Source organism: Corapipo altera, unplaced genomic scaffold (genome assembly GCF_003945725.1).
Source record: "Corapipo altera isolate COAL_440 unplaced genomic scaffold, ASM394572v1 101, whole genome shotgun sequence".
In the NCBI taxonomy this organism is placed as follows: domain Eukaryota; kingdom Metazoa; phylum Chordata; class Aves; order Passeriformes; family Pipridae; genus Corapipo; species Corapipo altera.
Window position 1 is genome coordinate 108,537 of NW_020884984.1, and position 19,890 is coordinate 128,426.

General features: G+C 44.1%; 1 protein-coding gene and 1 non-coding gene across 2 annotated transcripts in view; both read left to right on the forward strand.

Annotated features, from left to right (window-relative positions):
* Positions 1–19,890, forward strand: part of NUP210 (nucleoporin 210) — a 59,041-nt gene that overhangs the window by 26,009 nt on the left and 13,142 nt on the right. The window contains exons 14-29 of the mRNA XM_027665999.1: positions 1,216–1,361; positions 2,819–3,040; positions 4,287–4,460; positions 6,163–6,355; positions 6,603–6,709; positions 8,972–9,076; positions 9,197–9,298; positions 11,948–12,076; positions 12,745–12,872; positions 13,413–13,548; positions 13,842–13,904; positions 14,841–15,020; positions 16,393–16,473; positions 17,369–17,500; positions 17,701–17,859; positions 18,349–18,440. Of these exons, the coding sequence (XP_027521800.1) occupies positions 1,216–1,361; positions 2,819–3,040; positions 4,287–4,460; positions 6,163–6,355; positions 6,603–6,709; positions 8,972–9,076; positions 9,197–9,298; positions 11,948–12,076; positions 12,745–12,872; positions 13,413–13,548; positions 13,842–13,904; positions 14,841–15,020; positions 16,393–16,473; positions 17,369–17,500; positions 17,701–17,859; positions 18,349–18,440 (2,149 nt within the window). The remainder of the gene's footprint in view (positions 1–1,215; positions 1,362–2,818; positions 3,041–4,286; positions 4,461–6,162; positions 6,356–6,602; positions 6,710–8,971; positions 9,077–9,196; positions 9,299–11,947; positions 12,077–12,744; positions 12,873–13,412; positions 13,549–13,841; positions 13,905–14,840; positions 15,021–16,392; positions 16,474–17,368; positions 17,501–17,700; positions 17,860–18,348; positions 18,441–19,890) is intronic.
* TRNAV-GAC lies at positions 19,668–19,740 on the forward strand. Its single transcript has one exon. It is a non-coding gene; the product is annotated as a tRNA-Val (tRNA).

Below are 19,890 nucleotides of genomic sequence, written 5' to 3' on the forward strand. Positions count from 1 at the left end.
AAGCTGATGGATTTCTTATGGGAGGGATCCACATATGTTGTGTTCTGACAGGAACACTGATTAACAACTGCTTTGCCCAAATTGTCCGTCAGTGCTGTCAGTTCTATACAGACACTGTTCATGGTTTGCCCACAAGGGACTAAGACAATCAGCTGCTTAACCTTGCCAAAGCTCTGCCATTGCTAAGCTCATTTCTTTAAGAAATACCTCTTGTCAGGTATGTCTCTTATTTTTAAAGATTGGCATTAGTGTTGCTGGGCCAGGTGGACACTGGCACTGTGCTTGTTCTGTGACCTGTGAATTCAGTATGTTATTCACATGTATTCACTAGTTTTTCCCAAGTAGCTTTTATATGGAAGCTCTTTCCTGTGCCAGTAAAACCAATCTGCAGTGTACCATCTCTCTGCCTGAGAGGCAGCAGTGTTAAATGTCACTCTGTAGTATGCTGTTGTAGTGTTTGTTAAAAAAAAATTAAAAACAGACCCCTCCCAAGCTCCAAAGTGTCCTCTAAGTAAGTGAAGAGATTCCATGAGAATACCTTCCCTTGAGCTGGAAAGCTTGGCTAAGCAGGATGACTTTTTGTGCTTAATTACAAGCCACTTTCATCTTACTACAGCAAGATGAAAATATTCAGTAAGAGAGAGGTTATATTAGTTTGTACCAGAGTAAAGACTCATGTCCTGATCAGGCCAGTGTGAAACTAAAGATGTTTGAAAGATGCTTTGGTATGTGAAAGACAGTAGGGATTGTTTTTACAAATCTCTACTTAGTTCTGGTGGAACTGCTTTTGTTGTGAAAAATCATCACAGAACCATCAATCATAGACTCAGGGAATGGCTTGGGTTGGAAGGGATCTTAAAGCCCACCCAGTGCCACCCCCTGCCATGGGCAGGGACACCTTCCACTAGCCCAGGTTGCTCCAAGCCCCGTCCAACCTGACCTTGGACACTTCCAGGGATGGGGCAGCCACAGCTTCTCTGGGCAACCTGTGTCAGGGCCTCCCCACCCTCACACCCATGAATTTCTTATTAATCACTAGTGCAACCCTGCTTTCTGTCACTTTGAAGCCATTCCCCCTTGTCCTGTCACTCCAGACCCTTTTGAAAACTCCAGCTCTCTTGTAGACTCCCTTCAAAAAACCACGTTGAACTTGATTAATGTACCTGGGCATTGCTCTCTAAACATGTTTTTATATATTTTTAATCTATCTGACAGGAAGACTTAAGCCAACTGCTGATTTTTGCAGTGGAGTCAGAGTGAGAGCTGAAGCTCAGGGGTACACAACCCTGGTGGTGAGCTACACCCACGGGCACGTCCACCTCAGTGCCAGCATCGCCATCGCCGCCTTCCTGCCACTCAGGGTGAGTCTGCTGGCACTGCTCCTGGAGCAACGCCTAAAATGCCTTTAAATGACAAAGAGCAAGTTGATATTATGTAATAAATATGTTCAAAAGGAGGTGGGTGGTTTTGTATTTCACTGTTGGCCAGGAGCAGCAGATGGAAATAGAAGACAGGAGGCTTATGGTACCTCATCTTCAGAGACCAGCACTGACTCTGCAGAGCTGAAGTCTAATGCATTTGGCCAGAGCTTTTTTCCCCCAAATCTGGAAAAAATGTTAGTGCAATTGATAGAAATTTGTGACTGTAATGATGATTTTACAGTTTAAATATGCTTTTCTGTCAAATATCTTCAAATAATGATGCTCAGCTATTTAAGATGCTGAGACGTCCTAAGGAGACCATGTACACTTTCTGTTCTGCTGTTGGCAGCAGTGAGAGAGAAGCATAGTCCCTCCAATTAGGAATTTTTCATGTCTGTGGTATCATTCACATTTATTAGCAAAGCCCCTTGAGGTGTTGTTAAGCTGCTTTTCATGTATAAAGTGAAATGATGCTGGGGTACCTGACAGAGCCAGGTCATGATGACAAGCGGGGTGGATTAAGTGCATTTTTTAAAAAAATAAGCTGTGCTCAGATGTCTCAGTGAAGAACTTCTCTTTCTTTGAAGTGTGGAACAGTGATTTCCACATTATTTTCCCTCCTTTCTGTAGAATTAAATATTTATGATGCCTAGAAAGGGAAGGCAGCATTTTTCTGTCAGACATCTATTAATAAATAAATTACAGCATTAAAAAGTGGGAGAAAGATAAACAGTCCAAGGGCAGGCAGACACTTGAGACTAAATCTCATCGGTTTCTAATGGGATTTTAACTTAATATTACAAATACAACCAGGGAGTAAATGGGAGGAAAGAGGAACATTTATGCCAACCCTCACCTTCTCTCTCTTCCTTTCAAAATGCACCTATGGAAAGAACTGAATTTTGTTAGCTGCTCTTCCTTACTAAACACCAAAGTAATATGATGTTGTGAAACACAAACTACAAATGGTTTGTGTGTATTAAATGTCAGGTTAATTGCTGTGATGATGAACAGCACAGGCTGCCCCACAGGAATACACATAAGTGCAGAATTTGTAAGAGAGGTTTGAAGTAAAACTTGTGTAGGAGAATAATTACATACACAGAACTGTGCTGGAGAGAGCACTGTCAAGAGAAAGTACAATTTGACGTTATTTCATTCATTTAAAGTACTGTCTATTTAAAAGTGTAGCAGAATACTCTCTGTGCTCAGAAAAGTATATTAAGGGTCTTCTACTGTAATTTTTCATGAAGGAGATGTGATCAGAATGCAGATAAAACTTTCCTTTGGATCCGTGCGTTCCAGCTGGACAGAACTCCTGTAGGTGATGGTAATTATTTTGGTGCAGCTCTGTTCTTGTGTAAATAGAATTATTAATTTGCCATTATTCATTACAGGCTGTGGATCCACCGTCTGTTGCTTTAGTGACTTTGGGTTCCTCCAAAGACATGTTGTTTGAAGGAGGACCTAGACCATGGGTCCAAGAACCTTCCAAGTTCTTCAGGAACATCACTGCTGAGGATGCAGAAAGCGTTTTCCTGTCTTTACTTGGCCCTTCTACTTCTCAAAACCACAACCAGCACTGGGTTAGAGTGTCGTGCAACAGCCTGGGAGAGCAGGTGGGTGCCAGGAGGGGTTTATGTTGCCCTCCATCAAACACTGAGCTCAGGCAGCTGAGAACAGGCTCCAGACAGATTGATGGTACCATATAGCTGTTATATAGGAGGTTGTTTTTATAATAAACCAGTAAAGAACTTGGATAAGTATATTGTTTATGCATTGTGATGCTGGTGCAGGTTTTAGATTGAGCATTTGCCAGCATTATGTTATAAAGTGGTTTATGGTGGGTTTATTGCAGTATAAACCCAAGTCATGGAAACCTTATGTTGTGGGATGCACTAAACATCCTGATCAGTGCAGCTTCAGCTTGCATAAGCAGGATCAGAGCAGAAGGTTACTGCAGCAAGCTGCCTCTTCTGTCTGACCTGCTCCTCTTAACCACATTACCTTCCAGGGTAATTCTGTTTATTCTAACAAATGACAACCATAGGAATTTACTGCTCTGCTATTTGTGCAGTCTTTATGAGCGTGGTTGTAGTCATTTCCCACCTGGTCTTGTTTTCTCCACCATGCAGAAGTGATTTATCCTGCTTTATTCATCTTCCCCAGTCTGTAAAGCATTTAGCTTTGATTTATTGTTTTCCTCCTGCAATTCTGCAAGGCCTAAGCATTTTGGTGGGGCTGCCAAATTCCACTGACTTCCACAGTGAAACCTCTACAAAGCAGAGCTGTTTCTGTGAGTGCAAATCCATAAAGAACAGCTCTTGTTGATGTCTGGACTGTGTGTGCATTGGCTGGCTGGCCACAGATTACACCTGCATGGTCTGCATCACTGCATCAGTGGGTGAGGGAACCAGAGCTGCCTCAGCCTGCTGGGATACCCTTCTCTGGCTTTAGAGCCACTTTGTTTTGCTGGAGGCTAAAAAAGGAATGTAAAATAAAAGGCAAGATGTTTTTAAACACAGTGACGTGACTATAAATATTGTCTTTTGACTGTTCTGTTCTCACTCTGCAAGAAGAACACCTGCTGTTTCCTTTTTTAAGTTACAAGAGATTTGTTGTGAATCAAGTTTGATAGTAATGAACAGGAATACCTAGGAAAAGTTCCCAGGAATAGTACTTTGATAGTGGTATAGAACTGTGCTTGAAATATGCACCTCCTTTTACATCTTTCCATGTCTTAATGGTGCTGTAAATCCCCAAGAATCGTATTTTTGCTTCTTCATTCTGACATCAGAGTGTAACTGAGGCCTGTGGAAATAGAACATGCCTGAGCTCTCTTTCCTCATTTGCCTGTTTTTCCAGGTTATTGCCCTGACAGTTGGGAACAGCCCCACAGTGACCAACCCCTTCCCCGTGGTGGAAGCTGCTGTGGTGAAGTTCATCTGTGCTGTCCCTTCCCGGCTGACCCTGATCCCTGTTTATGGCAGCCCCCAGCTCGACCTCTCCTGCCCTTTGCTGCAGCAAAACAAGCAAGTGGTGAGAGAAGGGAAGTGTTCCTATAACAGAAAGATCAGTGGTGGGACCTCCACGTGTGAAATAAAGCAGCTGACCTGCTCCAGCAGGGGCAGTGCTGGTGTCCCTCTCTGCTCCTGCAGTGGGAGAGGTGTGGGCAGCAGGGCCAGGGAGGGGATTCTGCCCCTCTGTTCTGCCCTGTGAGACCCACCTGGAGCTCAGATGTGGAGCTGCTGGAACAGGTCCAGAGGAGGCCACGGGGATGCTCCCAGGGCTGGAGCCCCTCTGCTCTGGAGCCAGGCTGGGAGAGCTGGGGGGGTTCACTGGAGAAGAGAAGGCTCCTGGAAGACCTGAGAGCCCCTCCCAATGCCTAAAGGGGCTCCAGGAGAGCTGGAGAGGGACTGGGGACAAGGGCTGGAGGGACAGGACACAGGGAATGGCTTCCCACTGCCAGAGGGCAGGGAGAGATGGGATAATGGGGAGAAATTCTTCCCTGTGAGGTGGGGAGGCCCTGGCAGGGGTTGCCAAGAGGAGCTGTGGCTGCCCCATCCCTGGAAGTGTCCAAGGCCAGGTTGGACGGGGCTTGGAGCAACCTGGGCTAGTGGAAGGTGTCCCTGCCCATGGCAGGGCGTGGCACTGGATGAGCTTTTAAGTCCCTTCCCACCCAGATCATTCTTTGATTCTGTGATTCTGCAGTGATCATTCCACCAGGTGCATAAAGGGACCTACCAGAAAATAGGAATATACCTCAAAGCGTTTGGATTGTGGCTTCTCACCCAAGTGTCACAGTGAGGAAGCCATTCTGACTTGTGAGATAAAATTAGTTTTTATTTTAAAAAGGAGGGGGGAAATATTTCCAGGAGCTCTTTCTGAGGAAAGCTCTCTGTACCACTTCATTGTAATCTAACTGTTCCACTGAGCATGTAGAGACATATTTTACCATCCGTGTGTCTTACCAGCAAAGGCACAAACTTTGCTGATGTGAAGATCTCTAGGGAAGCACTTACAGTGACATCAGAGGTGTCCAGCTTTGCACCCCTGAGTCACAGTCAGTGGTCAGTGCATATGTGTAGAGAATCATGCTTGAAGAACTTTGCTGTTTAATTTTTATTCTGTATTCTCTCTCCTGAGGAGGGTTGTCACATGTTGGCTGCTCAGTAAACAGTGTTTTGTCATGTTAATATTCCCAGGCAAATATAAAATCACCCTCCTTTCCTAAAACTGCAGTGCCTGTTTAGATGATGAATCATTTTAAGTAGCTCCTGTGTAATAACAAGATGAGAAGTTTTTTGTGTATTATTAGTCACTTCAGAGCTCACCTGCCTTTCTGGCTCCATCACATGTCAGTTCAGCCTCCTTTGGCACACTGCTCTTGTAATGCATTTCACAGCACCAGATTGGAGCTTCTCACCAACAGCAGTGTTCTTCATTATTTGTTTGAGTTCTAAATGATGTAGTTGAGCTGTAGTTCGACTTTGTTGTTGTTGGTTTGGGTTTTTGTTTGTTTGTTTTAAGGTAATTCACTGGCTAGAAAAAACTCCATCCTTCAAAAAAACCAAACTCTTGCAGTTGAAGTACAGCTTAATGATTTGCACTGATGGCTCATTTTAATGAGCATGCTTCATGTAATGAATGTTACAGTAAATCTCATGGAACTCAGCATATGTTTTGATGATTAAGAAATCCTTTTGTATCTGTTCAGTTCCAAATATTCCTTCTTTTTCAGGTTCCTGTCTCAAATTATCGCAATCCAGTCCTGGATTTGGCTGCCTATGATCAGCAAGGCATTAAATTTGATAACTTCAGCTCTCTTCATGTTGTCTGGGAGTCAACAAAAACAGCCTTTGCTCATATTGAGCCTGATATGCCAATGGAGCTGATTCTGAAGGAGGATGGCAGTGGTCAGAAGAAAATGCACGGTATAAGTTGGTTTAGATGAGCATTCCATTGTTTGAAGAAGATCAGGATTAAATCTGTTTGGTAATAACTGAGCTTGATTAAAGAAATTACTGTAATCTGCAGTCATATTTCATCTTCTCATCAATGTACAGTTTTAGTGTGTGCTATTTGGGGGGGGGGGCAGAAAAAAAGAGTCAGACTTCTTGTCTGTTGAGAATGGTACTAGAAGAGCTAAGCAGTGTATTTTTCACCTCTGTTGGATTGTAGGCTTGCAAACTGTTGTAGTTCATCGTGAGTTTGGGACAGCTGCCATCTCTGCAACTGCCACTGGGTACCAGCAATCCCACCTCAAGGCAGCCAGAGTGAAAACACAGGTAAAAGAGCTCTGGGTTTTGGTGCCATTTTCCTGTGATTAGTGCCCAGTGGTCCTGAAGTGTATTTGTTTCCTTGGTGCAGAGCAAGGTACAAAGAAAACAGCTCCATGGCTGGTGCTGGAGACAGGGTCATACAACTGCCTTTATTCTTGTTCCTGGCTTTTTGTACCTTCCCCTGCACTGGGTGCTGCTTTCTATAGCAAATACATCCAAGTTCTTGGGAGTTTTTGAACCATCTGGGCAAGGGGATTACAAAGAAGTGTTTCAGTTGGTTTTGTTTCTCGTCAGGTTTTTTTAATGAATTGGTGAATCTCTGCTGCTTGTCCTTCACTAAAGCAACCATGTGCTTCGTGCAGCTGTCACTGGGGAAAGCAAATGGATTATTGCCACTGCAGAGCTGGGTGGGAAGGTTCTGCATGAGCAAAGCCAAAGCTGACTGATTCCTCATGTGGACCATATGTTAGTCTGGGCTCTGACTAATGCTCTTTTTTTGTTTCCTGAGAGACTTCTCCTTTGTACAGTGCCAGCCATAAGCCCAGGCTCTCATTTTACAAGTCATTAGCCACTCTCTGAAATACTTTAGTTTGAACATACTCAGCATAGAGGAGAAAAATGGCAAAAGGTAGTGATGATGAACAAAGGGCAGATGTAAACAGATGGCAATTTTCTGTTTGTCACTTTTTCAAACTGAATGCCAAGGCAGGTTTCAGCCTGTGGAATAACCTGATGTGCACAGTAACTGACTTCACATACCCTGCTTCCTAAATTGAATTTCTGTTTAATTTTGTTAAGCAAGATTTAAGTGGGTTTTGATGATATGCAGTTCTGAATCAGATACCTTGAGAACAGAGTTGAGGCAAAGAATAAAATATGCAGGTAGAGGTTACAGTATTTGACTCAAAGCAGGTACCAGATGGGCACTAGTAATGTGAAATATCCTGTGGGCCACATTCCTGGCAGTGTGGCCCAGGTTTGGCATCTGGATGGTAAATTCTTTGGGAGGAGACCTGCTTTGCCACGTAGTTCTTGACTTTTCAGTGAGGTTTCTAGTCTGCTACTCTTGGGAGGTGTGGTGTCAGTGCATTTCCCCTGAAGAATTTGGCTACAACTTGGTCAGAATCACAACATTGGAAGACACAGTTATTTTGCCACCAAAGATGTTTGAGATATTTCGTTCTGTTTCTTTTTTTTTTACTCTTAAAATCTGAGCTGTAGTATGGACTCTTTGAGTTCTGCAATCATTTTGTAACTCACTGTGTCCTGCTTTATTAGCCCAATATTCAATATTCTACTTTACTTTTAGGGATCATTAGAAAAGTGAATGCTCTAAACTTTGCCTTGAATTCAGAGAAGTTTGTTGGATTTCAGAGTGGGAAATGGCACTGGAGTTCTCTTAAGTTCTGATCTCTGTGTTAAGGTTCAGGAGGAATCTTTTTCGTAGTTGAAGAGTAGTTCCAGATACCAGTTCTGCCACACTTTGTAGGCTCCTGTGTTGTTTCTTTAAATAAGGTAACTTGGGTGCTTTTTTAGATGCACTGGCAATGGGCTGCTCTGTTCTGCTTTCAAACTTGCCCATATTTACACTTTTTTCTTGCAGCCAAAACCAAAGATCTGGTAGAGGTGGTGTGTTAAAGATGTCTTGATTGCTGTTCCATGTTTGAGTGGAATGCCCTGTTATCTCATTAGGCAAAGATTACATCCTTTCTACATCAAGGAAATAATTCTACTAATGAGGTGAAATGGGTACAGAACAGTAACTTCCTCTAAAAACCATTTTCCTTTTCTAAGCTAATGTTGTTATGAGTGAGAGATGAAACATGCATCTGGTCCAGTGTTTTTGTCGTTACATTTAAGGAAGAATTTCTTTTGGTAACCTGCTAAGAAGAATCTCAAAAAGATGAGTTAGAAGTAGAAAACTTTCTGTATTAACTTTTGTCATTCTGAATGAACTTAGGGCATGTCCCCAGTACCCTGTCTGTGCATGTCAGACTGGATTCACTGACCCTGCTGCACCTTCAGGGTGGGGGCCTCTGGCCTCTGTCTTGCCAGGGCTGCAGAACAGGAGAACATGCCCTGTGTGTGACCTCACCTGCAGAGGGGGGGTAGCAGCTGAGCCAATCACTAGATCCTGGGGCATTCTCATAACCTGAACTTCTCCAGCTCTGGCTCTTTGTTCACCTGCTTTAACCATCCTCCCTGCATTAACAAGGGACTGGCACTGTTTTCTGCCTCTTTGCTGTAACAGCTAATTGTTTGTTCCAGTATGAAGCTCTGCTCCCGGTGTCTGCCACCATTGAGCTGATCCTTGTGGAGGATGTCAGAGTGAGCCCTACTGATGTCTCCATTTACAGCCACCCTGACATACAGGTGAGGAGTTACCTGCTGCTTTCTAACTGCAGGGGGGCAACTTCTCAAATTACATAATATGTGTAAGGCAGTAGACTAGAAAGATACAGTCTAATTTTGGATGCTTTTCTGGTTTTGCAGGCAGAACTTTTCATCAGAGAAGGTTCTGGATATTTTTTCATTAACACCAGTGTGCCAAACATTGTGAGAGTGACCCATGAGGAGACTCGAGGTGTTGCTTTGGTGAGTGCAGTATTTGGTGATTTGATGCCTTTTTGGTGACCTGGTTGTTGTCCTGCAGCTTCATCGCTGTTGGGCATCCTCCAGTCCACGTGGATGGAGAGGCAGTAGCTGATTTTGGATGGTTTTGCCTGTCACAGTCAGGTTCAGGCAGGGGGTCTTTGCACAGGCAGTGTCAAGGGTAGGAATTTGTTCCATTACAGTTGTGGTGCACGTGTTTTCTCTGTAAGATGAAAGCCAGTACCAAATTCTTCACCCACTCCAGTTTTACAGTAAAATGTTCCTGATTTCACGAACACACAATGAAAAATAATGTGACAGAATTATTTGGAAGTGTTACACAAAAAATCAGTTGGTTTCCAGCACAATATTTGAGTATTTGCTGTAGGCCAATACTTCTGAAACCTTCTAATTCTTCTATCCTGTAGTGCTACTTCAGGGTATTTTTTATCCCTGTCTTTCATCCTGACTGTGTGAATAAGTATCTATTAAAGAGTTTATTTCTGGTCTCCCTATTAGGTTTGAAATGCACTTTTCCACTGGAAGATGCAACTAAACTACAGTTACTCTTGACTTCATCCAGGCCCAGGATATAAAACGCCTTCTATCATGAACAACAACAGAAGGATATGTTTGCATTGCTGCTTTCATTAGACAAGGATTGGAAATGATAAAAGTTGCTTTAAAGAGTAGCCTTTACAAATCTATAATTTACAGATTTGTCCTGTAAGAAATAATGTTGATGAAGTTGTGAAATAATGATAATTAAGGTGGAAATTAGAAATTTGTGAGACATTCTGATTGTCTCTAACTATTACAAGTGTGAAGACACAACTGAGCAAGGCACAGAGATGGGGGAAAGGTAGAAGAGATGAGCTTCTTTTTGTGCATAGTGCACTACTTAAACTCTTAATAGTTTAACCCTCATGGGTTTAGCAGTGCTTTAGCTGATGTACACAAGATAAGTTCACTGCTCTCATCTGAAATTAAGGAGTGGAGCAGTGACAGCAAGATGGGCTTTGTGAAGTATGAAAAGAGGTTTTATCTACCCCTCAGATTAAAGGAGAGAAGACTCCACTTTTTAACACATTTTAAAAAAATACCATCCCCCAACATTTTACAAACTTATCAATCCTATGTGCTGTGTTTGAGTTAAATCCCATGGATTTTTCCATGGAAGGCAACAGAATGGTGTGTCTGGGAAATCAGCAGGCTCCAGGCTGGTGTGTCAGGCTGTGCCAGGCAGGTGCCAGAGCAGCCAAGCTGGCAGAGGATGATTTGGCAGTAAGCTGTTCTGGGAAACTCAAGTCATCTGGAGCAGCAATTCCCAGGCTTTGCAGGGCTGCCAGGGATCAGTTGTGTCCCTCTCCCTCTGTGTTTGGCACGGAGTTCTCTGGGCCTGGGTGGCAGCAGGAGGAACAGTGTTACCAGTGCAATACCCCTGTGTGCTGGGGAGCCAGTGGGCACCACTGGGAGGGGAGAACAGAAGGGGGAGCTGGGACAGGAACAGTTTTTAAAAGTTGCCCCTCTGGCCCTCAGCTGATTTCCTTCTCTGCTCTCCCAGCCCAGCTGAGCTCCATTCCATCTCTCTCCTCGTGGCCTCTTCCCTGCTCTACTTCCCAGGGCTCTGTGTTCCAGCCCAGCACTCAGGGAGCTGCTGCTGTTCTGCAAGCTGACCTTTAGTAAAACCTCACATCCCCTTCTCTTGTGAGGCAAAAGTGAGAGTGGAGCCCTCAGAGCAGTGTCAGCTCTGCCACCGCTCCGGCTGCAGCTCCTGCAGTGCTGCAGGTGATGCTGGGACTTGTGTGGAGCTCCTCTGAACTGGGGCCTGGCTGCTCCCCAGCCCTTGGGCAGAGTTCAGAGCAGGACACCCAATGCCTGTGCTGTCCCTGCCCAAAGGGAAGGTGCCTCTGGAGGTGAAGAGAACACCCTGAGGGGCTGGGAAGGTCAGGCAGCTGCAGGAGAACTGCAGAGGTGCTGAGTGAGGGAGCATGGCCCTGGGAAGGCTGTGGAGGTGCCTTTGGGATGAGTGCCCAGTTCTGAGGGCTGGAGTTTGGGAGCACAGGTCTCTTCACTGTTTATTCTTGTTAGTGTAAAGCATACATTCTTTGTCTTAAAAACCAATTAAATAATTGTTGTATTAAAGATATATCTGATTTGTCAATCATCCTCTTCCTTAGGAGGATCTACCACCAGATTTTGGCTGCTCATTGGCATGAAGAGCGTTGGGTAGAGTATGCATCCTGCAGGAGGCAATTCCGGTGCTTTATAGGCATAATCTTCATCCTTGGTTATTTTTTTTCCTTATCATTTTGGTTTTCATTTCACTCAGGAAAGTTTCATTTCTGTAAATGACTAATTGTGGGTTTTTTCCCCTTCTGATGGCAGAAGAGTAACAGGATGCCATAATGTTCTGGATGAAGATCCATTAATTCACTTGCTACCCTGGGCTGTTTGCACTGGCTCAGTGGCATAATACTTTTTATATACATTTTACAGCTTTACTTTTAGTTTGGCTGAAGAATTCTTTGTCTAAGCCTTGGAAATTTCTGCATCCAACTGCTTCTGCCTGGAAAGGGATACAAATTTTATCCTATGAGCAACAAACAATGAAAGTAAGTGCTGTAATGCAGTTTTCTTTTGGCATTGCAGGTGCAGCCTCTGCTTCCAGGATCAGTGACTGTAATGATTCATGACTTGTGCCTGGCTTTCCCTGCCCCAGCTAAAGCTGAAATCCATGTGTCTGATATCCAAGAGCTGTATGTCCGAGTTGTTGACAAGGTTGGTGGCTTAGAACCAGCTTTAGTGGCTGATCCAGCCTGCCCTGATCCCGAGTGCTGCTCATGGACAGAGTCATGAGCCAGGGACAAGATGCTACGACCCAGAAACACCAGGATCTCCCTTGTGTCTCTGTCTCTTCCTCCCAGGTTTATCCCTTTAGGTTACAAGTGTCTCAGAATATCAGGTGTCTCTTACTCATGTTCTGTGTGGCAGCAATCTCAACTTTTGCATTTACACAGTATGTTAATCCATAATTTATATGGACACACTCATTTACATTTCCTTGTATTTAAAGTGCATGTGAACAATTCTTTTAGGAGTAGGTTTTGCCCCAAGGTCGTTTTCCATATGTCAGGTTTTAAAAATGAACAAAAAGAAAAGTCCCAACTCATTTCTCTTGCCAGCTTGGGTGTGCCTTAAACAAAATAAGTGTTGATATTTCTGGATGTTTTAATTATGCCCTTGCCAGCTGAAAGACCTGAATTCATTTATTTCATTTGACACTAACTCTACTTGTCAGGGATTAGTCTTTAAAATCAGTGCTAATCTAACCTTGGGGCTCTATCTCTCCTCCCCTACTACAAGTGTAATACAAAATCAAATGAAAACGTTTATGTTATTAAATAAGAACAGTTTAAATGAAAAATGACTGGATGTGTGTGTTTCAGGTGGAGATTGGAAAGACAGTGAAGGCTTATGTCAGAGTTCTGGATGGCTCTAAGAAACCTTTTCTGGCAAAATACTTCACTGTCATGGACCTCAGTCTAAGAGCAGCATCTCAGATTGTCTCGCTTGTGTAAGTTAATGGATTTTTTTATTAATCTGCAAATAAGAATAAGAAAAAGATGAGTAAAGGTGTTGGCTTGGAGGCATGATGGCATACAGTGTCTGAGGTTTTATTTATTTTATTTTTGTGAAGTCTTAATTACCTGTTAAATGGTAAAAATGGTTATTTGTCAGGAAAATTGCCTAAACTAACAGTCTGAATTTTGTTGACTGCTGAATGAGACTGAATTCATAGAGTGTAATGTTTAATGGAGCTTTGTGCATCTCAGAAGCAGGGACTTGGCAAATCATGTCAGGTGAAGACACATCTGATGATACCAAACTCATTCTGTTACTTCTTTCATTTTCATTTCAGGTATTTAGTGTTAAGGTAAAACACAGGCTGCAAAGAGCCATTATCTGTAGAAAGGTGATGGTTACCTTAATTTTGCTTAAGCCATGGTCACTTAGCCTTGTGATAAAACTGCCATGTACTAAGTGAGTCCTTTGCATTTGTTCTTAAGTGGTTTCCTCCCTGATTTTCTCTGTTCCATGTGTTTCCTTGCTGCAGCCCCCTCAGGGAAGCTCTGGATGACCACACTGCTGCTTTCCTCGTGCATGGCATGGCCATTGGGCAGACGAGTCTTATGGCAACTGTGGCTGACAAAAAAGGACAAAGAATCAACTCTGCTCCACAGCAGATTGAAGTAAATCATTTCAGATAGATTTTATTATGGTGGAATAGGAATATATAAATTATAGTTAAAGTACAGTAATTAATTTGCCGGAAACAAGATCATTCTGTCCAGAAGTTGCCCAAATGCCAGTCTGTTTAGGATTTCAGTGGCTTTTAACTGCAAGTGATGAGTTAAGTTTTTCTGCATGCTCAATTTACTGTAATTAAGCAAACAAAGGCTCAGATTTACATTTGTATTGTTTTATGACATAATTTATTTGATTGAAATACCCTGAACACAAGTATTCCTATTTCTGTTTTTAGGTCTTTCCCCCATTTAGGCTGCTGCCAAGGAAAGTGACCCTAATTATTGGGGCCACGATTCAGGTGAGGCCTCTTCTGGCATATTTTCTTTCTTTTGTAATTTCTGTTGTAAAATAAATATTTCATAACTTGGTTTTCAGCAGTAGATATTCAACTTGACAATTTAGCTGCATTCAGACTGAGTGGACCAACAGGAGAGCTGGGGAGGGACTTTGGACAGGGACTGCAGGGACAGGACAAGGGGGAATGGCTTCCCAATGCCAGAGGGCAGGGCTAGGTGGGATACTGGGAAGGAATCCTTCCCTGTGAGGGTGGGAGGCCCTGGCACAGGTTGCCCAGAGAAGCTGTGGCTGCCCCTGGATCCCTGGAAGTGTCCAAGGCCAGGTTGGACAGGGCTTGCATCAACCTGGGCTAGTGGAAGGTGTCCCTGCCCATGAACTTTAAGGTCCCTTCCAACCCAAACCATTCTGACTCTACATTTCTGTGGTGAATACTTCTCTGAACAAGAATAGTTTCATTTGTGAGCCACCTTCTGTTTTGGTGGATTGCTGGATCAAAGGGTTTGTATTTGTCTTTGTCAAGGGAATATCAGCTTTCCTGGTGTTCAGTACCAGCACAGCCTGGGTAAATCTGTCACCTCCATGACCTGAGGCACAGTGGGGTAGTTGTACAAGCTGCAGCACAGAGCAGAGCTCTACCATGTGTGGGGAAGAGAAAGGAGGGGAAGTTTTCTGACGCTTCCTGGAGTGGAGGTGGCATCAGCCTATGACACTCTCTGAAGCTCATGGTCCACTTGTGTGCTCAGGTCACAGATTTCCCATCCTGCAGGGACCAGAGTGCAGGAGAAACAAGGCCTGAGCTGCCCCGGGGAGGCTCAGGCAGCCTTTCCCTGGGGACACTGTGGTGCTGAGCAGGGAGGGGAGTGCCCCCAAGGGTTAACCAGGAGCAATAAGCACCTGCAGGGTTAATGGGAGCTCTTGTGTGTGCTGTTAATGACAGATCACTTCTGAAGGAGGCCCCCAGCCCCTGTCCAACATCATCTTCTCCGTGGACGAGGAGCGCGTGGCGCTGGTGAACAGCACGGGGCTGGTGCAGGGCGTGGCCATGGGCAGTGCCACGGTCACAGCAGTGGTGCAGGCTGTGGATGCAGAGACAGGGAGACTCGTGGTGGTGTCTCAGGTAATGTTTGGGGCGGAAAGAGGCTCTCTGACTCCTGGCTTTGGCTCTAAAAGGGGGCAGATAATCCTGTTGCATTAACAGTGTTATCTTGTGCACTTCCCTGGTTTCCTGAAGATGAAAACACAGTGTTTCTTACTCCCTGGCCTGTGAACTTGCAGTGTGCTGGCACGGGTGCTTACTTTGAACAGGTGGGTAAATCTTGGTGTGCTTTAAACCAAAGTTTTACAGATAACCCAGGGAGGTTTTATACCCTGTGTGGTACCTTTAAAATCGATCAGTGCATCTAGAAAAGCCCATCTAAAGAAGCTTTTCTAACACAGCAGGAGGTTGTCCTTGCCTGCATCCCCTTACAGCTTAGCATGCCTTAGGTCAGTAGGATCCAGAAGGCAACTGTAGCCCAAGAAACATGTTGTCTGTTGAGCTACAGCAGTTTCTGTCACAGCTCTCATGTGTGCTGTGCTCTGGACAACCCATCTAGAGGTACCAGCAGTGAATCCCTGGTATTCCTTCAGAATCTGTGTCCTTGGAATTTCCTACAGCTGAGCATGAGGGAGCTGAACAGGCCTGTAAGGGAGCACAACTCCCTGGCACTTGCATAAGGCTCAGAGCACCAGAACTTGGGCCAAATCTTATGACTTATTCCTTTGAGGTCAAGGCAGCACAGCTGCTGTGAACCATAAAGCTCTGCTGCTTGAGAGATGTTAGCACAGGCCAAGAGGAGACAAAGTGACTTTTTAAAAAAATAAAATATAAAGGAATCTATGCTTTTTAATGCATGGGCAGCAGTCTGCCCCAATGCTGTGGCAGGAGGCAAAGTGAACTTGAAAGCTGAATCTGCTGCCCATTGAGGTTCCAGGTCTGACCTTTCCATCCCAGTGGATAGCAGGAATAAAATCTATCAGGAAAGTCAGGATATGTGAAGAGAAGACATCAGAGTGTCACACATACCATACTTTTATTCTGGATTGTCCCCTTTGCTGTTCTGCAATCCTCATTGCCTTCTAATTCTCTCAGTGTCGTCCTTTATCTTTACCAGGGTTTATTCATCCCTGTTCTCCTGGGGACCCCTATGATCTTGTCCCTTGCTGTCTGTCACTTCTCAGTTCCATCATTCATAGCATCAGTAATTCTGAGCAGAGCTTCTTTTTTCAATTTAGGGGGCATTTTAAAATGTCTATCAATGTAAAGTTAATACTGTTGTAGTTTTTTACAGCCCTACTGAATTTGTCCATCTGTGTTTTTGCTGACAAGTCACATGCAAATCACATGGTAACAGTGATTAGATAATGACAAAATAGTGGCTAGAGCCTGAAAGTGAAACCTAGTCCCCATCTGACAGGTGCTTACAATGCCTTCCCTTCCTCCCTTCCAGGACAAGGTGGAAGTGGAAGTGGTCCAGCTGGCAGCTGTCAGAATTCGGGCACCCATTACCCGGATGAAAACTGGTACTCAGGTGAGTTGGTTTGGGATTTGCATCTTTTGCCTTAACATGTTGAGCTGCACATTGGGACCATTCCTGTCAGACCATCTGGTGATGGGACTGCAGCTCCCAGTGGCACCAGGGCTGCTGCAGGAGGGAATGTACTGGCAGAGAGAAGCTGCCCTGGGAGGGTGGGGAGGCCCTGGCACAGGGTGCCCAGAGAAGCTGTGGCTGCCCCTGGATCCCTGGAAGTGTCCAAGGCCAGGTTGGATGGGGCTTGGAGCAACCTGGGCTAGTGGAAGGCGTCCCTGCCCATGGCAGGGGGTGGAATGAGATGAGCTTTGAAGTCCCTTCCAACCCAAACCTTTCTGTGATTCTGTGATACTAAAACAGAATTCAAAACAAGTTTCCCTTCTGCACCAGATTTTAGGAATTCAGGCCCTCCTTTAATCTGGAGGATGGTTCTCTCATCTTCATTCTGTTGCAGTGGAGACTTCCTTCCTTTGTGTGTTGACAATGTCCAGTGTGTCTGTTATACCCAGAACAACAGATATTGCTTAAATTATCTTCTGTAAGTCTATTTTTGAAGACTTTATATTCCTTTGTTAGTTACTCATTCCAGAATGGCAAGTGATTGCAGCTCATTGATCCCAAGTGACTGAATTGCTTTGAAGATTAAAATAAAAGCTTGAAAATCCCTGTTTTGTGTTCGTGGAGCATACCAAATGAGAAGGAATCAAAACTGACTTAGGACAAGTTGGTGGTTGAGTCCTCTGTGTGATACATCCTTGCAGCATAAACAGCAGCCAAACCATTTTCTTCATGAGACACCATCTCTTTATCAATGAACTTTAATTCTCTTTGCTGTGTGCAGGGGATTTGTCACCATGCTGGAATTCCCTAAGCAGCTTGGTTTCTCTGTTTCTAGATGCCAGTTTATGTCATGGGCATCACCAGCAGTCAGACCCCTTTCTCTTTTGGCAATGCTGTGCCGGGGTTAACGTTCCACTGGTCTGTCACAAAGAGGGACACTCTGGATGTCAAGACAAGGCACAGTGAGGTAAAATATGTGTGTGTGTCCCTGCCTGTGCGTGTGTGTTGGGAAAAGGGAACTGCCACATAAGGGGAATGAAGAAGATGTTGTTGCCTGCACTCTGAAAATCCCTGAGTGATTGTCAGCTCGGGGGGGGGGGTATTTCCTCTGTAGCAGGGTCTGCTCTTTCCACAAATCACATTTTAATCCCTTTCTCCTGTCCTAAGGCTTCTTTTCAGCTTCCTGCAAAATACAACTTTGCAGTGGATGTTTATGGCAGAGTAAAGGGAAGAACAGGCCTCAAAGTAGTTGTGAAGGTCCTGGATCCTGCAGCCAACCAGTTCTACAACATGGCACGAGAGCTGTCCGATGAGATCCAAATTCAGGTAGGATGCTTTTCCTCACCATTAATGCTTAAATATCTATTTCAGAACTAAATTCAAGTCTGTATTTGAAGTCAGGAATTTGAAACGCAAAGGAGTAGCTCCAACTTTGGTTAATCTTTGAGCTCTTGTTTGTGTAATGTTCCTCATGTGAGCCTTCAGTTCACGGGCTCAGCCTTGGGGGAGTCTAAAGTGCCTGGTGAATGTGGGGTCTCCAACACCATTTCACTAGAGAAGTCTTCTGTTTTCATGCTGCTTCTTAGTTTAGCCATAGCCCTGGAAGTAAATGCTCTTCAGAGTAGTTTGGAGAAGATACTGCCTCTCCCATTCTCAAATATTTATGTTCAGTTGTCATTTTTCACCATATGTATTATCAAGGGGAAAAAAAGTTGTTACAGTTCTATTTGTGTTTCTTTTGTTTTGAAGATTAAATAAACGAAGTAAATTCCTTGCTGGACACAACAGTAAACTAAAATGTCTCTTATATTCCAGGTGTTTGAAAAACTTCACCTAGTCACTCCAGGAGTGGAAGCAGAGCAGATCTTAATGTCACCAAATTCCTTTATTAAACTTTGGACAAACAGGTCTGTGAGCAGTTTTTACACTGACTTGTGTCAACACTTCATCAGAACCTTAAGGCAGGTCTGTTGGAAGGAGCCATCTCAGTCTTTTAAAAGAGTACCACAGTACATCCATTTAATACACAACTTATCTGGTGATTAATAGTATCTTATCTGTTCTCTTGGGCTTTGTCAAATCTTGTCTTAGATTGTAGCTAGAAAAGACATCCAGTATTGGGAACTTTTAGATGCTTATTTGAAAAGCTGCTGAGCCAGTGAAAGCAGTAGCCTGCTCCCAGCAGAGGTTTTGATGGGTGATTGAGGCTTTATGAAATATACTTCTCTGTATTTCTTACACAGAGGCTCTGGCTGGATTTGCAGATTAAAATGTCATTTCCAAATGAGAAATTCTTTTTACATAATCTGTTTTCAAAGACTGACATTTCAGACTCATCTCAGGCTTGAAATGTGATTTTGTCAGCCTAAAAATGTGCAGATACAGACAGTAGGACACACACTGAGGGCCAGGCTTTAAGTGCATTTATTTCTTAAGGGGAGGAAACCCTTGGTTTCATAAAATCACAGGCTGGTTTGGGTTGGAAGGGACCTTAAAGCTCATCCAGTGCCACCCCCTACCAGGGCAGGGACACCTTCCACTAGCCCAGGCTGCTCCAAGCCCTGTCCAACCTGGCCTTTAGCTGAGGCTCCAGTGACTGTGGTCGTTCAGCATCTGCTTTTGAAGCAGTTACACAGGAGCACTGGCATTGGTAGTCACTGCTGGTGTTCTGCTCTTTCTTCTGAGGAGTTTTTCTGATTAATTAGTCATTAAGTTGCTAGATATCAGTTTGTACATGCCTTTGTCCCAGTATCTTCGCTAGCCAGTCTTGGAGCCCCTATGTCTGAACTCCACCAGAACCAATTCCACTGTTGCCAAGAAAAGGGCAACTAAAATCCAGCTTTAAAGTTTTTTTTTCCTGGGATAAAGTAGAGTATTTCTATCTATTTCTATATAGAGAAGCTTGGGAGGGGAGAAAAATCATTTACTGATCTGTTAGAAGATAAGTGATACTTCAAAGCAGTTAATGTCTCAGAATGCCCACTAATTGCAGTTGATGGATTTGCTGACTGTATTAATATGCAAATACCATGGTGAGAGCTATTCCAAAAATTAACCTTGTCTACAAAACCACTTCCAGGAAACGGAGGAGATCCACTTAATCAAGGCCCTGATCTTCTCTCTAATACCAGCATGTTCCTGTAGTGTAGTGGTTCTCACGTTTGCCTGACACGCGAAAGGTCCCTGGTTCTAAACCAGGCAGAAACACCAACAGCCCATCTGGCCTGTCCGTGAGTCCCACGGCGAATGGAGACTGACCGTGGACTGTCCTGGCTTCAATGAAGTCAGGCCACCACTGAGTGCTGCTGTGCCAGACATGTTGGAGCTCCAGTACAGTCACACCACCACTGAGTGCTG